The sequence below is a fragment of the Lemur catta genome, chromosome 11 (genome assembly GCF_020740605.2).
Source record: "Lemur catta isolate mLemCat1 chromosome 11, mLemCat1.pri, whole genome shotgun sequence".
Lineage (NCBI taxonomy): Eukaryota > Metazoa > Chordata > Mammalia > Primates > Lemuridae > Lemur > Lemur catta.
This window is the reverse complement of record NC_059138.1, coordinates 10,383,304-10,404,504: the sequence shown is the minus strand read 5'-3', so window position 1 is coordinate 10,404,504 and position 21,201 is coordinate 10,383,304. Positions and strand designations below refer to the sequence as shown.

General features: G+C 52.3%; 2 gene segments (V, D, J or C); both read left to right on the top strand.

The window, feature by feature from the left end:
- LOC123647069 overlaps window positions 1-19,471 on the top strand; it is a 33,310-nt gene extending 13,839 nt beyond the window's left edge. The window contains 5 exon segments of the C gene segment in view: window positions 13,464-13,521; window positions 17,817-18,203; window positions 18,670-18,687; window positions 18,836-18,942; window positions 19,225-19,471. Coding sequence covers window positions 13,464-13,521; window positions 17,817-18,203; window positions 18,670-18,687; window positions 18,836-18,942; window positions 19,225-19,245 — 591 coding nt within the window.
- On the top strand, window positions 4,371-10,727 carry LOC123647059. The segment is given in 5 exon segments: window positions 4,371-4,500; window positions 9,042-9,428; window positions 9,889-9,906; window positions 10,055-10,161; window positions 10,483-10,727. Coding segments are annotated over 5 exon segments (648 nt in total).
- Window positions 19,472-21,201: the final 1,730 nt, after the last annotated feature.

The following is a 21,201-nucleotide window of genomic DNA, read 5'->3' as shown; positions in this document are numbered from 1 at the left end:
TCTCTCTCTGCCCCAGCCTGCTTTAGTCACGGTCCTGCTCCTGCCACGTGGGAGCAATGGCTGTGTCCCTCGTGTCACTCTACTGTGAGCTCCTCTGGGGAAGAAACCTTGCCTTCCTCACCCTGGTATCTCCAGTGATTAAACAAAGCCTGGAATATAATAAGCACCTAGGGATGCAAAGGACAAAATGTGAAGCAGGAGTGGAGGGAAATGGACTGAGAAAAGAAAGAACCTTCCAGAAGAATGGTTCTCAAAGAGTGGACCAGCAGTACCAGAATCACCCGGGAATTCAGGAGAAATGCAAATGCTACCCCAACATCTACTGACTCAGAAATTCTGGGTTGGGGCCCAGCAACCCGCATTTTAACAAATCTTCCAGGTCATTCTGGTGCAGGCTGAGACGTGAGAACCAGTGTGGTGGAGCTATCCCTGGGCAGGTATTTCTGTGAGAATTACAGTAACTGACGTTTTCACTCTCCCCAGCCGGGCACCATGATGAACCTTCACAGGTGCTATCTCATTTACTTCTCACAGCGACCCCATGAGGTGGATTTATTCTTATCGTTTACTCTCATTTTGCAGACGAGGGGACTGAGCGTTTAGGAGGCTTAGTGACCGCCCCCATCTCCTAGGCACGGCGCGGGTGGGAGCCCGGCAGTGGGCTCCAGGAGGTGGGCTTCGCTGAGCGGGGGGGACCCGGCAGGGCGTGGTGGCACCTGCCAGAGCCCCAGAACTAAGGAAGGAGTCTTGGGTGGAGGTTGCAGCTCCTCCTCGTCACCGCTGGGCCGCTCATTTTAGCCTCTTCAGGTTTCAGTTCCTCCACTGAGAACATTGTGAGAAAAAATCTAGGTTGAAATGAGTCTGTTAACATGCGGCAAAGCTTTCAAGAATTGCACGTGTGTATAACGTTATTTGCGTGTCTCCCCCAACGCACACCTGCAGAAAGGCGCAGGGGTAACCCCGCTTGCCCCGCGCACCCCTCCAGCCTCTGCACGTTCTTCTCGCCCCCTCAAGTGGCCAAGCTCAGTTTGCAGAGATGTGGGTCCAAAAAGTAAGGAAAGGCTGCCCCCTGCTGCCGAGCTGGTGAATGACTCCACCTTGATACCTGCCTAATGGGTCTACGCCCCTTTAAGAGAAAAAAGTGCCGTAGGAGCACTTGGGCATAGCAAAACTGGGACACACTCCGTCAGGATTAAGAGAAACTATGATGTCAAGACCAACAGGTGTTATTACTGGTAAGGCCAGTCCGGGCGAAGGCCCCCAGCTAGGTCATTAAAAAGAAACTAACTTAGAGGGTAAATTGTTGATAGGCAAAAGGGGTGAATAAAACAGAAAAACATGGGGAAATAAATCAAAATAAACTCTGTGCCCCAACGAGGACAGATAACAAAGAAGAGGCCTTGCCACCTTCCAGCAGATGAAAGCCATCGACCTCTCATTCGGGCATTTGGTAGAGTATGGTGAGGTCTGTCACTATTAATGAGGTAAATAGCCTCCTCTTTCCTTTTTCCCCTAAATTCTAAGGGCCGTTCCCTGGCACCCAGCTCGTGGCACCCCTAGACAGCTCTCTGATGTTCTCCAGGGCTTATCCCTGCCCCGTTCTAGTCAGGGACACGCTATGTGCCCCAGCTCTGGCACTGTGACAGAAATGCCCAGAAGAATTCTTTTTGTTTATTTAAATATAAATTATTAAGCCCAATCCTAGAGACTTTAACTCAATAGGTTACAAGGACTGCTCAGAAATCTGCATTTTTTCACAAGCTTCCTAAGTAGTTGGAGCTCCACTGAGCAAATTCAGGACCATGAAACAGCTTTTTACATCAACTGATGATATTCTTTGGAAAAAATAATGGCTTTGTAAATTAAACAAGTAGCTTTTTTATAGGTAGCAGATATATTTTCAAATATTATTTAAAGCAATATTGTGTTGTCTTTCTTTTATTTTTAAATGTTATAAATTTAAAGTTTGATTTTATATAGATATATGGCCCCAAAATGGAAACAACCCAATAAAGCTGACATTGAGAAATGTAACTTTGACTTCCACTCTGTCTCTGTCTCCTTCACACATCCTTAATAGGTCATCACTTTTATCAGTTTCTTTTGCATCCTTTAAATGCTTTGGCATGAAGAATCAGCTAAACAAAAGTATAATCCTTATTCCCCCCCCTTTGTTAGACTAAAGGTAGCATACGGTTATGCTATTTTGCAGCTTGCTGTTTTCCAGTCAATAATGTATCTTAGAGGGCTTTCCACAGATATAAGAAACATCTTCATTCCTTTTTAGCATGGAATATTATTCCATCATGTGAACATATCACAGTACATTTTTTAGTCCCTTACTGATGGGCATTTGTGCTTTTTCCTATCTTTTTTTTTTTTTTGCTATTCTAAATGATGCAAATATTTTACTCATATTTTTATTTGTATGAAAGAATATGTACAGGATAAATTTTCATAGGTGGGACTTCTGGATGAATGAGCAAATGCATTTGTACTCTTTACAGATACATCCAAATTTCTCTCCATAAGCATCATCTTGGTTTCCTACCAGTGATCCAGGTGTAAAGAGCTGATTTCACCACAAACTAGCTAGTAGAATGATAGTCCAAAACTCAATTTTGTCCATTAAATTAGTGAAAAGTAGTATTTCGATGTAGTTTTACTTTATTTTACCATTGTGAGGGTTTTTTTTTGTTGTTGTTGTTGTTGTTCCTGATAGTTAAACACCACTTGGATTTCTTTTTCCCTGACTCATCTGCTCTTTGCCCATTTCTATTGAACTGTTGGATTATTTTCTTACCGATTTCTAGTTCATCATATATTGGGGAGATTAGCCCTTATGGTGAGAATTGCAAATATTTTTCCCAGGTTGTCACTTATCTTTTGATTCTGTTTATATTTTACCATGCAAATGTGTCTATATCATGTAGTCAAGTTTGTTTGTCTTTTTTTCTTCTTCTGGACTTGAAGTCATAGCTTAAAAGGCAATGAAAGGGGGCACCACTTGATGAAACGGTATCTAGGCCACTCAAGTACAGCTGGAATGTCAGGGTCATCTTGTGCAAGGAAAATAAACTATCTACCAACAACTTAGAATCTCTCTGCTCTTCAGGAAAGAGACAGCAAAGACTGTGACCGTGGCCTTGCGGTTACATCTGAATGTTTTTCAGACTTTCTCTACTGTTCCAGCCTCCATCCATTTCCCCAACCCCCTATACCTGCTCTGATTTCTGAGGCCAAGAAGGAGAGGTCAGGAGAGCTGACGACACAGGTGGTCTTCACTCCCCCACACCCTTCCTGGAAAGGCAGCCAAGCCCCCACTCTCTGTAGCTCATGGTCAAACCTCCAGAGGACTCCAGACCTCAGCTGACCAACCCGGAGGCTCAGAGTTGGCCAAGAGACAGAGTTTAGGTACTGAGGGTCTCGTTCTCAGAGGGAAGGTGATGCACAGCCTCGGGGCAGAGCCAGGGCAGACAGGGGGCTGCAGCTTCCGGACAGGGAGGCTCCCCACTATGACGACAGCTTGGAGGGGGTGGATACTGGGGAGACCAGCCCCCTCAGCAGACAGCCTTACAAAAACACCCAGCTCTGAGGAGTCAGAACGCCCTGAAGACAGGGCGTGGGGGTGAGGAGGGAACCCTGAGCCTGGTCCGTACCCCACACCAGCACCTTGCATGATAAGCGGTGACGTCCAACCCCCACCCCCGTGCCGTCCTCCACTACCCTCAAAAGACCAGCTGCTCTGGTGGTTTCTTCCAGCCTTGGGAGGCGGGCCCATGGGAGGGGCCCTTTTTGTACAAAGCTGTAACATTGTGGGGACAGGGGGGCCACAGTGATTCAACTCCACGGGAAACCTTTACAAAAACCTTTCTGCCTGTCCCAACAATACCCCCATTCCCTCTACTTTTCTCCTGGGTTCCAAGCCCAAGTGTGGTTTGGTTCAGATGCCTCCCTCACCCCGGACCACAGGTCAGACCAAGGCCCTGGCCAAGGACAAGCCCAGATCAGAACCAAAGCTTCCCAGGCAGAGAGAACCAGACGTAAGAAGAATGACTTGGAGGACTCACAAGTAACAGACTCAGGGACAAGGTCAGTGGGAAGGTGCACAGGAGGTGACCAGCTCTACAGAGGACTCAGGAAGAAGCCAGAGGTCTCAATGGAAGGAGTCACAGGTTCTGGGACCCTGCCCTCCTCTCCAGGCTCACATCTTTGATGCACCCTCAGAGAGGGAGCGTCTGTATGGGGCATCCTCTGAGAAAGGAGCCTAGGACTCTCTGGGTGGACTCTGCCATGCTCTGCGGTCCCAAAAGTGAAAAGCTCAAAATGTTCTGTGTGATGACTATAAGGCACAGAGGGGTTGCTTATCTCAGGGTCCCCTAGACATGAGCCAGGACACCCTCCCCTCTCCATGCCTTGAATTTGTTTTCCTCCTTGACCCATGTCACTGTGTGAACACTGAAGTTTTCTTTGGAGAAGGCACCAGGCTTGCAGTTGTAGGTAAGACTTTCCAAGTCCCTCGTGGGGTAAAGTGGATCCAATGTGTCCATTTTAGAGTAGCCGTATTCTGATGTGCCAACTATGATTATACCTTCGGCTCAGGGACCAGGCTCACGGTTGTAGGTAAGGCTGGAGGTCTCTGGGTGTGGTGCCATGAGGGAGGACTTTGCCTTAGGAAATGTCAAAGGGAAGGGAGGATCAACTCCTGGGTCCTGGTTCAGGGAGATGTCATCTCACGTCTGGGATTGAGTTCAGGGAGGTTCCCAGGGAGGGTGGATCCCCCCAGGCAGCCCAGAGGGTCACAGCAGAATCGGAGCTGAGCCTGGGGTGACAGGGCAGGGAAGGGACAGGAGACGGTGCTGCCTTTCCATGTGGCCCCTGAGATGGGGGCCGGGAGAAAGCCCGGGGGTGATGAATGAGCCGCGACACCTGGCTGTCCTCTTCATTGGCAGAGGGTCTCTGCAGGGGCTTCACATCTTCCTGCTCTAGATTTCATGGGAGGCCCTTTCTCACCTGTTCAGGTCCTGGGCAGGCTCTAGAAGGGTGTCATAGTGTTTGAAGCAGGGCTGGTGGCTTTGTGAAAGAAAAGATCCGTAAACGTCCAACCTCTGCCTGAATCCCAGCTGTGCTCGGCAGAGAATGGGAGGTTTTGAAGTGGCCCCTGGAGGCTGTGATCTGGAAACAACCTCTATTTCGGGGAGGGAAGCCAGCTCACTGTTGTGGGTGAGTAAGTTAAGGCTGGGGGTCTGGGAACCTACAAGGAGGGGCTGGGATCCAGATGGAGCCTTTGTCTTGGGTGCTTAGGTTCAAGCGTATTTTGATCAGGAAGATCTGAATTCTTGCCTTGATGTAGACAGGAGGGGACACCTCCATCTCCAGTGTTTCATGGACTGGCTGTGCCAAGCCTGGGATCCCCTCAGAAGGTGGGTAGGCTCAGCTAGGAAGGGATCACCTCGTCCAAGTCCTGTCTCCTTGGAGGGTGCCCACGATGGCCGTGAGAGATGGGAGAGCCCCGGACCTTACAGCTGCATGGTCCTGCCATTTTGCTCCCTCAAGCAGAAAGGAGAGGGACACCAGTGATGGAACATTAGAGGTCACACAGGGCCTGAGTGGTCCTCTGACCACAGCATTTTAGGTTGCATTATTGCCCAACTATCCACTTCCCAGAGTTAAAAATCGCCTAAGGAATGGGAGAGGAGGGCCGGCAGGTGGACTCGGGGAGGCAGGAATGGAAGCAGCAGGTGGTAACTTTTCCTGCGGGGCTTTCATGTTGTGCAACTAATGAAAAACTATTTTTCGGCAGTGGAACCAAGCTCTCCGTCTTGGGTATGTAAAAGGCTTCTTTTAGGATAACATATTGAAAGGGTGGAGTTCCAGGAGTACTCCCTGGAGGGGGCAGGGACTGAGAACACAGCCGAGAAGAGGTTCAGAGAGTGTGGGTGAGTGGAGTATGTGCGAGAGCCACCAGGAGCTCTGCGTGGAAGGGCCAGCTCTGCGGGGATTTGCCACACTCGCGAGGCATTGTGTAGCAATCGGGCACAGCACTTTGGAGATGGGACTCGACTCTCCGTCCTAGGTAAGGTGCAGACCAGGGTGGTAGGGCCATTGTCCCTTACAGCCAGGGTCTCTGCTTCTCGTGCTGGTGCTGGTGGAAGGGGGTTGAGTAAACTCTCTTACCCCGTGGGGGTTTCACAGGGCTGCATCTGCCATCCATTTTGGTGTGACTTGGTCGACTGCTATATTTCGCTTCTCTAAGCCTTCAGTCTGTAATCTGCTTCCTCACTCCTTTCTCCATTCATCCTTCCTTCTTATGTGCATGGATCCGCTCCTCCAAACCCCTTCCTCTTACCCCTCTTGCCCCATGGTACACTGAGGCCTTTTTCTGGATAGAATTCCTTTAGTCCAGAGCCACAGGTCCAGGCAGAGACAGGTGGCCACCCCGCTGTCAGGGAGCTAAGACTTGCCCCCTGGCTGTAGACGTCCGGGTGGGTTTTGTCTCAGCCACCCGCAGCTGTGCTCCTATAACTCGCCCCTCCACTTTGGGCTCGGCACCAGGCTCACCGTGACAGGTATGGGGGCTCCATTCCTGACGGGGGGTGCCCGCGTTCGACCGCAGTGATCAGTGGCTGGGAAGGGAATCGGGTGTAAGGACAGAGATCAGAGCCACCCCTTCCCACCGGGAGCCCTGTGCCCTCTTCTACCTTCCCGGAGCTTGTCTGGCTTGTCGATCTGGTGTGTGCATTGCTGCTGCCGCCACAGAACTCCTCGCTTAGTCTTCAGGGCTTTGTGTTTCCTGCCTTTCTCATTGTTCTCCAGAACTGCTCTCATCTCTGCATTCTTACTGTGTATGTTGTTTTACTTTCCCTTTTGTTGTTATTGTTTCTTCTTCATTTTCCCTTCCTGTTATAACTCCAATTCTGCACTGGTGACTCCGTGTTGGTGAATCGCTCCGTCTTCTACGTCGAAGTCTTTCCCGGCGGCTACCTCCAGCACAGCACTCTGTTCTCGCCTTCGTCTTCCTCCTTCTCTTTCTCTACCGGTCTTCAAAGATCCATATTTGTCTTCTTGAAGTGGCTGAAAGGATCGGGAGGTGGTGGGGACCACGTTGCTGAGACCAGGTGGCTTGAGGGCAGAAGTCCCCGTCACAGCATGGCAGGCATTGCGGGTGCCGCAGGGGAGTCTCTGGGGTGCACCATGCTTGCAGGGGCTGAGAGATAGGTCTGAAAGAACTGTTACCAATGGACACTGACCTCATCTTAGTAAGACATAAGGTATAAAGGAGAGAAAATAGATAGGAGATCCCATCTTCTCAATCTTCGAGGTCTATGCTGGGGTAACAGGGTAAGGGGCCCTTTGGGAAACCCTAACACAAGGCTCACCATGCTGGGGAGGGGGGAGACAGGTGGGCGGAGTGGAGCTGGGATGGGATGGGGTCTGGGCTGGAGACACAGGCAAGGCTGGAGGAACGGGACTCACAGAATCACCAGCCAGGACTGGGGGTTGGGCAGGCACTGTTCTGCTGGTGGGGACACATGCCAAAAAGTTTAATGGAAAATACAAATCATGAGATTCGAAAGCCTGGGCTCAAGGTGTTGGGGAGGTGCAATTTGAGAAGCAACTTAGGCTGCTCGGGCTCTCTAAGTCATGCAAAATGGAAGGGACTAACTTATTTAACATCCTTGGTAAAGTAGTCAATCTATTGTGACTATCATTTTCGTTCCTGATGTTTATTATCACTCGGTCACAGGGTTTGCCTTTTTCCAAACCTATGCCTCAATTTTCTCATCAGAAATATTTCTGAAATTTGAATAAAGGGGACACATCTGGGCTGGCCACATTTCTGTACCAAAAGCTTACTCCCATGGTCGGAACAGAGCCAAATGGAGGGCACAGTAAATTCTAGCAAAAGGGAAGGTGTGTGAAGGATGGATGTGGTTTCTTCCACTCCTTACATGTCTTCAGATGAGGTCATTCCTTCCACTAATCCCAAAAATTCTTCCTTTCATATCTGTTAAGCACGGAAAGGGGCCCAGAGCATTACAAAGTGGACCCTCTGCTGAAATGGCCCTCAGACTTTGCCATTTGTTCATGCTCTCCAAACAAGCTTTTACTACTTTTACGAATGCAAAGCTTGGCTATAAACTAGGATTCCAAACCTGGCCAGGGAGGTTTGTCAGACACTGGGAAAAAAATGGCTGAACAGATTAGCTCTACCTTCCCCAGGATCACAGCTGTCCTTGGCAAACTACCACACACCCTTGCTCTCCAGGCTAGGGGTAACTGTGGAACATCAGATAGGTTATTAGCCAGAGGCAACTTGGCTCTTCAAAGCAGGTTACGTATGGGGAAAAAAAGTGAGTTGGGCATAGAATATAGAATAAATATACTCAGATGTAACAGGATAATTGTCTCTTCTAGTCAAGAAAAGCTAACTCTAACATAGGGCATCACCCAAACAGACAAACACATACACCTCACCAAAAAAGAAAGAAGAAAGAAAGAGAGAGAGAAAGAAAGAGAGACTGAGAGAAAGAAAAAAAGAAAGAAAAATGATAATTAGAAAAAAATCAATGAATCAATGTGATTGCTGTACTCATGCTCATGAGAGTCCACTGCCTCCAAATTCTGACTGATTCAACTCTACCATGACTGCCTCTAAGTCTGAAAAATTAGATAGCCCTGCACCAAGCAGGGCTTTGAACCAGGAAGAAAGATAGACACTTTTTTGATGGATGATCAAACAAGTCTCACGAGTACTAGACACTGCAAAGAAAGCCAAGAAAATGAGGCCACAGTGCCACTTAGGGAGGGGTGAGCTGCTAGGCAGGTGCATCTGTGGGAAAATTCAGAAAGAAGAGGGAAAGCCAAGGGACAGCAGCAACACACACTGGGACAGTGTCCCCAAAGCAATCAGGATCCACTAGGACACAGCTGTGCTTCGCTGTGACCCTCCCAGCCCTCTCTCTCTCACACACATAGGGCCCCTGCCAGGCCCAGGCACTCCCAGACAGCCCTGGCCCCAACCCCTCTTCACTTTCCAGAGGACCTGAAAAAGGTGACCCCACCCAAGGTGGCTGTGTTTGAACCCTCGGAAGCAGAGATCTCCCGCACCCAGAAAGCCACGCTCGTGTGCCTGGCCACAGGCTTCTACCCCGACCACGTGGAGCTGAGCTGGTGGGTGAACGGGAAGGAGGTGCAGAGCGGGGTCAGCACGGACCCCCAGCCCTACAAGGAGCAGCCCGGCCTCAACGACTCCACCTACTGCCTGAGCAGCCGCCTGAGGGTATCGGCCACCTTCTGGCACAATCCCCGCAACCGCTTCCGCTGCCAAGTCCGGTTCTACGGGCTCACAGAGGAAGACGAGTGGACCCAGGATACACCCAAACCCATCACCCAGAATATCATTGCTGAGGCCTGGGGCAGAGCAGGTGAGCATGGCCTGCGGGGGCCCAAGAGGAGGTTGGGTCAGGCCCCCAGAGGGAAATGGGAAGATCCGGGTAGAAAACCAGAAAGATTAGATACAGGAAAAAGAAAAAAATGCAGGGGACTGAAGCCCACCGTGAAGGTAAACTGGGCACCTGTGGCTATTCCTCCCCCAGATCCTCAGCCCAAGACCGCCTTGCAGCCGGGCCCCTCTTCCTCCTTGCCCTGTGCAGCTCAGCGTCCGAGCAGTGCCCCCCTCCCCAGCCCCTTCAGTGCTGCCACGGGCCATGGATTCCAAGGGTGATGTAGCTGACAGTGGCACGACAGAGGGAAGCTGGTGCTGGGCAGTCAGAGGAGGCTGGTCTGGGCCTTGGAGTCTGTGCCAACTGCAAGGCTGACTTAATTTTTAATCTGCTTAAGGAGATGAGGTCTCTCATCCATATTTCTTTCCACTTTTTCTTGCAGACTGTGGCTTCACCTCGGGTAAGTGAGCCTCTCCCCTTTCTCTTTCTCCGTCTCCCGTGGTCCTTGCTCTGGAGCCACGGCCCGGAGAACCCACGGGCACTGGGGCTGGGGGAGGCCAGAGCTACCTGCACAGAGGTTCCTACCTGTTCTCCCTTCCTGCCAACAGTGTCCTACCAGCAAGGGGTCCTGTCTGCCACTGTCCTCTATGAGATCCTGCTGGGGAAGGCCACCGTGTATGCTGTGCTGGTCAGCGCCCTCGTGCTGATGGCCATGGTAGGCATAGGGCGGGATGGGACAGGCAGGTTGGAGGTAACACATGACACCCAGCAACTCATAGCCAGGACTATAGAGACCCTGCCAGGACTGGAAGTGGGCAGTAGGGAAGGAGGGAGTTTCACTCAGATGGCTCAGAAGACAACTTGCACCTCTGTGTGGTCACAGTGGAAGGTCCATGCTGGGAAGGAGAAGCTGGAGTCACCTGGAAACCCAATGTGTGAGGAGCCCCACCACTTGTCTGGTCCTAGGCCCTCCTACATCCTCTCAGTCCCCACCGCTCCTGAGTCTTGGTAACCCCAAAAACCTTTTCTTCTGTAGGTCAAGAGAAAGGATTCCTGAAGCCAGCTCTGGAGGTGGAGCCAGAAGTTTCCCACCCGTTACAGAGTCAGTACGCATTTTCCTTCTGCCAGTGCTTCTGAATGCTGCTCTCACCTCTACGTATCCCAATGTCTGCCCCCTGTGCTTGCGTGCCTGCACGCTCCTGGCTGAAGTCTCCCCAACCCAGAGAGGCCCCTAGTGTGACTCAGTGACTGAACCAATAAAAACGTCCTGGTCTGGCCTGACTCTGACTTGTGAGTGCCTAGATGTCTCTTCTGCCCATCTCCGAACTCCCTGTGACTCTCTCCACTCAGTAGAAACAAGAGGCATTCTAGAAAAATGACAACCCCTCACATAAGAGGAGAGTAAGTGGATGTGAAAATGTTCCCAAATCACTCTTGAAAGGATAGGAAATAAAGTTCCCTAAAACCGAGAATCAGTCCTATTTCTATTTCTAGAAATCCTTCAGAAGCTCCCCAATGTTGCACTGTCACCGTGCTGATATAGTCCTAAGTCCTAAAGATGGTGTAGAAGCCCCTGTGGTTGTCCTGACCTCCTCCTTCCTCACTCTCCCCTCTCCTCTCCTCCCTGATCCGCTCCCCCAAGCTGCTTCTTTTAGAACATTTGCACACGTCCTCCGTCCTCCTCCACCTGGGATGACAGAGAACTCCTGGGTAACTCCTACTGAGCCTTAAAGATTTGGTGCTGATAGCTTCCCGTCCAAACTCCCTTTCCTTACCTCTTACTCCCCTGAGACTGAATTAAATACACCCTTTATTTTGCTCTCACAGTGCCTGTGCATAAACTCCTCATAATACTTATCACATTTGATGGAAACCTCCTCCTTACTTGTCTGACAACCCCATTTGACTGTGAGCTCCTTGGTAACAGGGATGGGTTTTATGATGGTATCCCTGGGCTGTGGCATAGTACCTTGGTGCAGCATAGACACTGGGTAGGCACCTTTGAATAAACAAATGAGTGAGCTCAAAATGACCCACTTCAGGAGCAATCATCCCCATAAGGTTTGCCTGAAATAGTCACTACCCTTCCACTTATGGGACCACACCACACAGCCTTCCCTCTTTATTGAAACACATACATGCAATAAAAGATGTGTGTGTACATGTATACACATGTGTACACACATGTATATATTTACACACAAGTGCACACATTCACCCACTCTTTGAACACATGTCATTGCAATGTGTTACCACCGACTCCCAAGAAAATAAAGATACCCAAATATCAGTCCCGAAGAAGCTTGCCTGTTCCTAACGGGAATTAGTTACAAACAGAAAGAGCTGAACTAGGAGGCAATGTTTTGACACAGCAATGTGAACTCTCTACTAAAATGCAGTCACAGGCTAGTTTCAATTTCTGACTGGGATAATCAGAGAAGAGCTGGGGAAGGTGGAAAACCCTTTAAAAGAAGAATCAGTCTCAGTTGTCCACTCTAGAGAAGGCCATGCCAGTCAGAGGCGTAAACAAAAGCCCAAAGAACATGGTCAGGTACTTCTGGGTACCTCTGTTTAGCTGAGTGCAAGGTTCAGAGATAGGAGCAATCAAAATTAAGGCTAAAAAGGCAGTTTGCGGCACACCACTCTGAGAACGAACTCATATCCACACAACCAGTATGGAGCCTCGCATGTAGTAGGTGTTCGCTTGTGGAATAAATGGGTGAGAAGGAGTTTGGCCTTTGTTCAGGAAGCAATGGAGAATTACAGAGGTTTCAGAGCTGCTTGTCCTTGTGCCATAGGTGCCACCTCTTGCTCTGTGGAGTCCCCTGTTTGAGCTGCCCTTCCACCCCTGGCTCTGCCCAGCCACTTCACTATACGCGCCAGCTTCAGCAGGTGGGCACAGTGAGGCCCAGAGGGGGAGACCCGATGACATAGCTGGAGGTCTCCTTAGGGTGGTACATGTTCCAAGGAGGGGCCTCTCTGCTCCCCCCCCCACTGGCACTGTGACGTCCCCCAAGCCCCTCCCCACCTTATTTTTACCCTGAGTTTGTCTTTCCCAAGCCCCACTCAATCAGACTAACCTCTGCCACCTGCGTTTCCTACCGCTGCTCAGTGGTTAGGGGAGGGAACAAGCGGGGAGGAAACATTTTTGTATCATGGTGTAACATTGTGGGGACTGGGGGGCCACGATGATTCAGGTAAAGGAGGTGCTTTTACAAAAAGCCCTGCCCTAGAAAACATCCCCACCCAGCCCGGGGAGTGCGGCTACCTGATGGGCAGAGGTCTCTGGAGCTGGCCCTGCTGTGGTTTTGCAGAAGCCTGGATCCAGGGAACACCTGTGCAACCGCCGCTCCAGACTCAGCTTCCCAGGAATGGGAAGGCCTCAGCAGCAAAGTGGGATCATCATTCAGCATTTTTCATAAAACTTGACCTTAATAAAGTATTTGCACATGCATTAGTTACTAAGAACTATAGAAACCCCAAGGTAAAGATATTGCCCCATTTTTTAGATGAAGAAACTGAGGTCAGAGAGGTTACAGGTCCTATAACTAATAAGAGGTAGGGTCTAGCCTGCAGCACTTCCCAACTTCAGCCGACCCACCACCACTAATACCCCTTCAGATTTCAAGTCCACTGCATTGTCCCCAAGCCAAGCTGGTTCTTGTCTGCAAATTGACGGTGACCTCCTGCAATGCCCAGGTTACTGCATCCAGCTGATTCTCCAGGTGGGAAGAGAAAAGCCCAGGAAGGAGAGGGAGGTGTGCCCTCAGCCTGTGCTAAGGGAGGTGGGGAAGGAGCAGGAATTCTGGACAGCCCGTGCCACTGTGCTCCTACGGTGAGCAGTTCTTCGGGCCGGGGACCCGGCTCACCGTGCTAGGTAAGAAGGCGCTCCAGGTGGGAGAGGGAGAGGGCTGCTCAGCCTGGAGGAGCCGTGAACCCCGGCCTTAGCGGAGTGGGCGCTACACCATCCAGGGCCCTTGGTCGGGGAAGGCAGGGGGTTTGCGCCGGGGTCCCCAGGGCTGTGCGAACACCGGGCAGCTGTACTTTGGCAACGGCTCCAAGCTGACCGTGCTGGGTAAGGAGGCAGCAGCCCGCGGGCGGCTGGGGAGGGCTGGGCAGCCGCCCGGCTCCGCGCGGGGCCCTGCTGAGAGCGCTGTCCGGCGGCTGGGCTGGAGCTCCTGGTTCTGGCGCCGCCGGGACAGCGATTGCACGCTCAGGGGTGGTGGGGACCCTGAGTCCCAGACAGGAGGAGCGGGCACAGCCGGTTTTTGTCCTGGGCATCCAGGCTGTGAGCACAGATACTGTGTATTTCGGCCCAGGCACCCGGCTGACGGTGCTCGGTAAGCGGGGTCCCGGGGTCCAGGGGCCCCGGGGTGCTGGGGAGCCAGGGTGGGGGCGCCCCGGGACGCGGGGACCCCGGCGGTGCCCGTTTTTGTGCGGCGCCCCGGGGCTGTGAGCCAAAACACTCAGTACTTCGGCGCCGGCACCCGGCTGTCGGTGCTAGGTAAGCGGGGGCCGCCGGGGGCCAGGGCGCGGGACGGCGGCCCGGGTTTTTGTGCGGGGCTCGGGGGCCGTGAACCAAGAAACGCAGTACTTCGGGCCGGGCACGCGGCTCCTGGTGCTAGGTGAGCGCGGGGCGGGCGGCCGGCTCGGGCGGGTTTTTGTGGGGAGACCCCCGGCCGTGCTCCCAGGCCACGGCCCAGACCTTCGGGGCCGGCAGCCGGCTGACCGTGCTGGGTGAGTGCCCGCGGGGCCCGCAGCCGGGCGGCGGGGACGGGGCGGAAGGCGGCGGTTCGGGTATCGTGGCACCGGGTCCCCGGCCCTGCGCCGCAGCCGACAGCCCCAGAGCTCCAGGGACCCCGGCTGGGCGCCCGGCGGTGGGGTAGCTCGAGCGCTGCGGGGTTTGCGTGCGGGGCTGTGCCTCCGTGCTCCTACGAGCAGCATTTCGGGCCGGGCACCAGGCTCACGGTCACAGGTGAGATTCGGGTGTCTCCCACCGTCTGGCCCCTCGGTCCCCTGTGCGGGCTGGTGGACCGGAGCCGCGGGGGGTTGGCGATGGGGGGAGAAGGGGCTCAGCTCTACAGCTTCACCTTCCCGCCCCTCCCCGGCTTCGCGAAGGACTGGGGAGGGTGCGGGGGCCGGGTCGGGACCTGGGCAGAGGCAGGGCCGCCTTCCATCTCTTTTCTCTGAAGTATTTAAGGACAAGGTGAGCAGAGGGAGAAGGAGGTTTGTTAGGACTCTGGGAACCGCTAGATTGGAGAAAAAGACAGAAGGAAAACCTGTTTTGGGGAATGGGTAGGAGGGAGTGTAACCGCTGCTCAGAGGGGAAGAGAGCCGGGAGGGCCCGGAGCAGCGGGAAGAGCGGACACCAGGCCCCGCGGTCCCTCGGGGGCAGCAGGGTGGGTGTCGGGGACAGAAAACACTCAGGGGAGGCTAGGAGGGTGCAACTGAACAGAGGGGGCAAAGGCCGCCAAACAAGAATGGAACAAAGAGTCCGAAAAATAGACAGATAAACATGAGTCAGTAAAGAAAAGAATCCCAAGTTGCAGTTCGGTAGTGTGGCTTTAGACTTAGATTTAAACCCCCTGCTCCTCCTCGTTCCTGTTCCTCCTAAAGCACCGCATCCACGCCTGTCCACGGGCTGGTCAGCAGAGGGGCGCTGGCCTGAGGGCAGGGGACAGAACCTCAGCCATTGCGGGCCACTTACCCCCAGATACATCCTCCCTCCCCCCTGGCCTGAAACCTCCCTTATCACACTCAGTATTCTAGGTCAACCAACCCAGATGGTGCAGGGAGTTCATTTCCCACAAGCATGTCAAAGTGCAGACATTTTGCCTGTTACCTAAGGAAAGTTCCCTGGAAGATCTCAGGATCTTAGAGCTGGTAAGGCGCCCTAAGCATCCCGTGGTGCTGAGACCCCTGAGGCCAGAGAAGCGAAATAACTCACAACAATGGTGTATTAACCTGGATTCTCTGACAACAACCACCACACAACAATGGGCGCATTTGTAGTTAGACCGTCATCAAGCTGGATGCAGTGGGCTCAGCTCAGTTCAGCAGTGAAGTGTGTCCAGCAGAAATGCTGGGTCTTGCAGTCAGCTGGGGTGGATAAAACACAGACTTCTAAAGGCTGGCCCCCAACCCCTGGCTCTTTAGTGATCGGGTGACCTTGGGCAAATTAATGTGTGAACCTCAGTTTTCTCAACTATACAGTATAATTAATAATACCTACCACTTATGACCACTGTGAAGAACAAAAGGGAAGCAAGGCATAGAGTACGGAGGCTGGTGTAACTCAGTGCTTCTCATCCCCAGCTTCCCCTAGGAGGTCACTGGGGAGGGGCTGGAGGTGCAGCCCAGTGCCAAGGGAGGGGTAGGATTTGGATTGTGGAAATGGAGTGAAGGGTGTGAGGGGGGTTGGAGAGAGGACAGGTAACCTTCACAGTTGTGCCTGAGGCTAGTCTAACAGCAGAGCACAGCAAACAGCAGCTCACGAGAACACACACCCACATAGGTGAGCCCCCCCACACCTCACAGGGACTCACAAGCACAGAAGGGTAGTTGACCTTGGCCTCACCGTGTAGTTGTCCAGGTGTATATTGGAGTGTAGTGATGGTCTGCTTGTGCTTGTCATGCCTGTTGCATGCATAGATATCCTACAGGACAGCACACATGGTCAAGGGGCAGCTTTAACTTTTATAATAGGGACTGATGTCTGCTGAGTGAGGAGATCAAAGGGGCACATTCCCTGGTACCCTTGGAGGGCCAGAAGAATCCCAGAGCCAGGGTCTTTGAGATGAGAGTGAAATTATCATGCTGAGAGCAGAAAGAATGATGGAGCCTGGATATCTCCATTTCAGGCCTGGCTTGGCCAGCGAAGGCCTAGAAGCATGGTAGTAATTAGCAAGGTGGGAGTTAGGGGCAGGGAAAGCAGACAGGATGGGAGGCAGGACCAGCTACAAAATGTTCAGGCCCAGCTCAAAATGAAAATGCGAAGGTTCTTGTTTTTTTAAAAAAAAAAATGATTTAGAATTTCAAAATGGGAGTAGCAGAGCATTCAGCCAAGCTCGGGCCCTTCTAAGTCCGTGGTCCCCTGTGACTGCTCAGGGTGCACACCCACGGGGCCAGCCCAGAGAGGGGGCCACATCCTGGGAATGGGAAGAAGTGTCAGAACAAATTTTTCTCCGTAATCCAGGAGACTAGGACTAGGTTCTCATAAGAATAATATTTCTTCATTTTAACAGAATTTCTCAGAAACAAAAAACAATCCATGGAAAGCAAAGGACAGGAAGAAATGGATGGAGGGCAGGCCTAGACAAAGTGGGTCAGCCAGATGGGAAGGGCACTTGGGGGTGAAGGGAGCGCAGTCACCTGTCGCCCCTACGAATCTACAAAGGAGAGGCCTAGGAAAAAATCATATCCGTATAACTAGTAGCAAGAAGTCGGTCTGTTGATCTCAGATGCTTATTTAGGAACTTGCAAGTAGGGAAAAGTGTAACATTTGGAAGCAAGGGGACAAAGATGGCTGAAGAATCCCTGAACTTGAAATAAGGGGAGATTATTATCTGTGTGAGCTGAGGAAACTCAGGTGTGCCTGTGGGGAAAGGGCATGGATAAGATGGTTTCATGCACTACAAAAAGTCAGAAAACCTTGGGTTCTCATGAACGCTCTGCACTGTATGACAAAAGGGTGTCCTCACAGGAGTGCACAAAAATAGGCCATCTGTAGATTGTCAGCTAAAGAAAGCCCACAGCCTCAAAATGTCTCCTTCATCCCCAATTCTCCTTTCTTCCTTAGCACCTTAGATTCAGACACAGATAACCTGACTTAGGATCAGGCTTTCCGAATCCCAGATCGCTTGGTCTCCACACCCTTTCTGGGAAGTCAGTGTGGTGATTGTCACTTCACAAGCAGAAAAAATGATGTCCTAATGTCAGCATTGCTGGGCAAAGACAGGTCTAGGATTTGGGTCCTGTTATTCTGATTCTGTAAGTGCCTTGTTTAAATAACTACTGGATAAAATGGTGAGAAGTTGGCAAGCACATTACTGATGGAGAAGAAATCAAATGAAGTCAATGAAGAGACATTACCCAGAATGTTTGGCTATGGCATGCATGATGCCACCTGAGGGGGTGCGGAGGGAGAGACAGTGGGCAGTGCCCACCATAGGGTGAATGCAAAGGATGGGAAAGGAAGGGGGAGAACAAGGAGGAATGGGACAGTGTCCCCAAAGCAATCAGGATCCACTAGGACACAGCTGTGCTTCGCTGTGACCCTCGCAGCCCTCTCTCTCTCACACACACACAGAGCCCCTGCCAGGCCCAGGCACTCCCAGACAGCCCTGGCCCCAACCCCTCTTCACTTTCCAGAGGACCTGAAAAAGGTGACCCCACCCAAGGTGGCTGTGTTTGAACCCTCGGAAGCAGAGATCTCCCGCACCCAGAAAGCCACGCTCGTGTGCCTGGCCACAGGCTTCTACCCCGACCACGTGGAGCTGAGCTGGTGGGTGAACGGGAAGGAGGTGCAGAGCGGGGTCAGCACGGACCCCCAGCCCTACAAGGAGCAGCCCGGCCTCAACGACTCCACCTACTGCCTGAGCAGCCGCCTGAGGGTATCGGCCACCTTCTGGCACAATCCCCGCAACCGCTTCCGCTGCCAAATCCGGTTCTACGGGCTCACAGAGGAAGACGAGTGGACCCAGGATACACCCAAACCCATCACCCAGAATATCATTGCTGAGGCCTGGGGCAGAGCAGGTGAGCATGGCCTGCGGGGGCCCAAGAGGAGGTTGGGTCAGGCCCCCAGAGGGAAATGGGAAGATCCGGGTAGAGATAAGACTGAGTCCAGAAGAAAGCCAGAGTGGGTGGGATAGGAGGATCAAGGCCCACAGTGCCAGCAATCCACGTGCACGTCCTCCCCGCGGGGCACAGGCCCTCGGCCCTCAGAGCTGTGCTGACAGTCCCCCAGACACCTGAGTGGCGTGCCTCCCACCCCTTGAGGGCTCCTGGTCTCCTAAGATCATAATGACCAGGTCCCTGACACTGGGGCCACATGAGAGCGACAGCACCAGGGCTCTCACAGAAGGCTGACCACACCATCTATACCATCTGACATGCGCGTGCTTGTGGCCTGAGTCTGTGACTTTAAAGTCTATAGTTGAAGGCTCAGTGTCCTCAGGAAGTGGCATTCTTCATCCATATCTCTACTTCTTTTTTCTTGCAGACTGTGGCTTCACCTCGGGTACGTGAGCCTCTCCCCTTTCTCTTTCTCCGTCTCCCGTGGTCCTTGCTCTGGAGCCACGGCCCGGAGAACCCACGGGCACTGGGGCTGGGGGAGGCCAGAGCTACCTGCACAGAGGTTCCTACCTGTTCTCCCTTCCTGCCAACAGTGTCCTACCAGCAAGGGGTCCTGTCTGCCACCATCCTCTACGAGATCCTGCTGGGGAAGGCCACCGTGTATGCTGTGCTGGTCAGCGCCCTCGTGCTGATGGCCATGGTAGGCTCAGGGCGGGATGGGACAGACAATGGGGGTGGGGGCGGAGCATCATACATGGGACCTAAGGGAATCCCAGACCCAGACCCCAATCTGCTGTCATCTCAAGAAACCATAATGGATGGCCCAGCTGGGGAGAAAAGGCAGGGGACAGTACATCACACATTCGCTAAGGATGGGGAGAACCCGAGAGCCCTACTCAAATCAGGCCCCAGAGCCTGCCTGCTCTGCCCCACTCTATTGCCCATGACTCCTGGGACACTGACAATGTCCTCTCCTCCTCAGGTCAAGAGAAAGGACTCCTGAGGCCAGCTCCAAAAGTACATCCTGAGTCGTTCTTCATCCTCACCTGGGATTCTCCTGTACCTGCTCCCAACTGTGTCCCTAAAGAGTTACTGTGTCTCCACCTCTCATCCCCTTCCTACATGGACATCTGTCCTTTTTCTCTGTCTCCCCGCAGATGGAGCTCCCAACCCCCAAGTCTGTAACAGACTAAAGCAATAAACATGGCGTGCTGGGCCTGGCTGTTTCAGGGGTGTCTGTGGAGTTCTGCCATCTGGGGAAAGCAGTACCCCCGCAGGTGTAAGGCGTGACTAGTCCTCTTCCTCCCCGCCCAACGCTGCTTTCTCGTTCATCCTGATGGGGTTCCCCAACCCCATGTCTGCACCCAGGCATGCTGTGTCCCCAGCGGAGGGTTGGTCTGAAGGACAATGCCGGCTTCGAAAAATCCAACATGAGGAGGATAGAGAGGAGCCCAGGAAACCACAACCCCCGCCCAGCGCAGCGCAAAAGGCAGGGCAGACCTATGGGTTCCAATGCCTGGTCACTGCTCAATCCAGATTTCAAGTGTCATTTGTTATATCTTTAGGTTTCATTGGTGTCTCATCTAAACACTTCTAGCCTGTCTTGTTTCAGGATTTGGGCTTGAGATTTAGTGCTGCTCTGCATGTCTAGGTTGGAATCCTAGAGAAGGCAGAGGGTTGAGAAAACTGACATGCGAAGCCTGGGGACAAGTGACTTTCCAGGAGCAGAGAACACAGGGCCAGGCCTTGGGGGAGCTGTGGGAGCAGGACCCAGAGGGGGCTGAGGTGCTACAGCAGGAGAAGCCCTTCCAACACGCTCCTTCCCTTGGAGGGTGGAGACCAGACCACCCCAAACGTAGGCTGAGTTCACTGCGGCAGAGCAGTGCACCAGGGGAGGGGGGGTGGACTGGAGAAGAGGAGGCACAGAAGAGTGACAGGCCATGTCTCAGTGAGCTGAGGCAACATCTGAAAGCAGAGAAGGGTGGGGGAGATGAAGGAGCCCCTTGTGGAGACCCACTTGCTCCAGGCCTCAGGCTGGACACGGGCGGGCACATGCGTTGTGCCACTGAATCCCCACAATGATCTTAGAAGCAGTTATTATTTCCCCTATTTTATAGGTGTAGAAACCGCTGTTCACAGAAGAAATGACTTGCAAGTGGTGAAACTGTGGCATGTTCTTCTGAAGACAGCAACTCTGGAAGCTTTTCCCAAGTAGTGGCCAGGATGGTGTGATTGCTTAAGGCGTCAGGGTGTGACCCTAGAGCTGCTGCTCACAAAATCCAGGGCAGGACTCAGAGTAACACACTGAAGAGACCTTAATATTCCTCCACGTGTTGGTTTCTTAGGGCTGCGGTAACAGAACACACAACAAAGGACCATAACAAAGTGCCACTAGGTGGTTTAAAACAATAGAAATGTATCCTCTCCCAGTTCTGGAGGACAAAATTCCACAATCAAGGTGTCCCCAGGGCCATGCTCTGTGACAATTCTAGGGGAGAATTCTTTCTTCTTGCCACTTCTGATGGCTCCTGGCACTCCTTGGCTTGGGGCAGTGTCACTCTAATCTCATGCTCAAGAAGAGCCCTTCATAAGACAGCCAGGTGCCCACCCTCAGGGCAGAATTTACGAATCTATGAGAGACAGAACAATTAGAACCTTTAAAGAGCTTGAGTTTGCAGAATGGAAAAAGCATGAAGCAGGTAGATGAAAACATTATCATAGCAAAGAATCTGGGCTATAAAGCAAAAAGATCTGGATTCACGCCTTAGTTCTGCCATTTACCAACTATGTGACCTTGGGCAAGTGACTATCTCTGAGACTCAGCTTTCCTTTCTGTAAAATGGGCTCAATCACCATCCCAACTTCACAAGGTGGTTTTATCTTATTTAACCCACATAAAATGTAAAGCTCTTAGCACAATGTTAGTAAATATTAGATGTTATTATAATTACTATTAGCC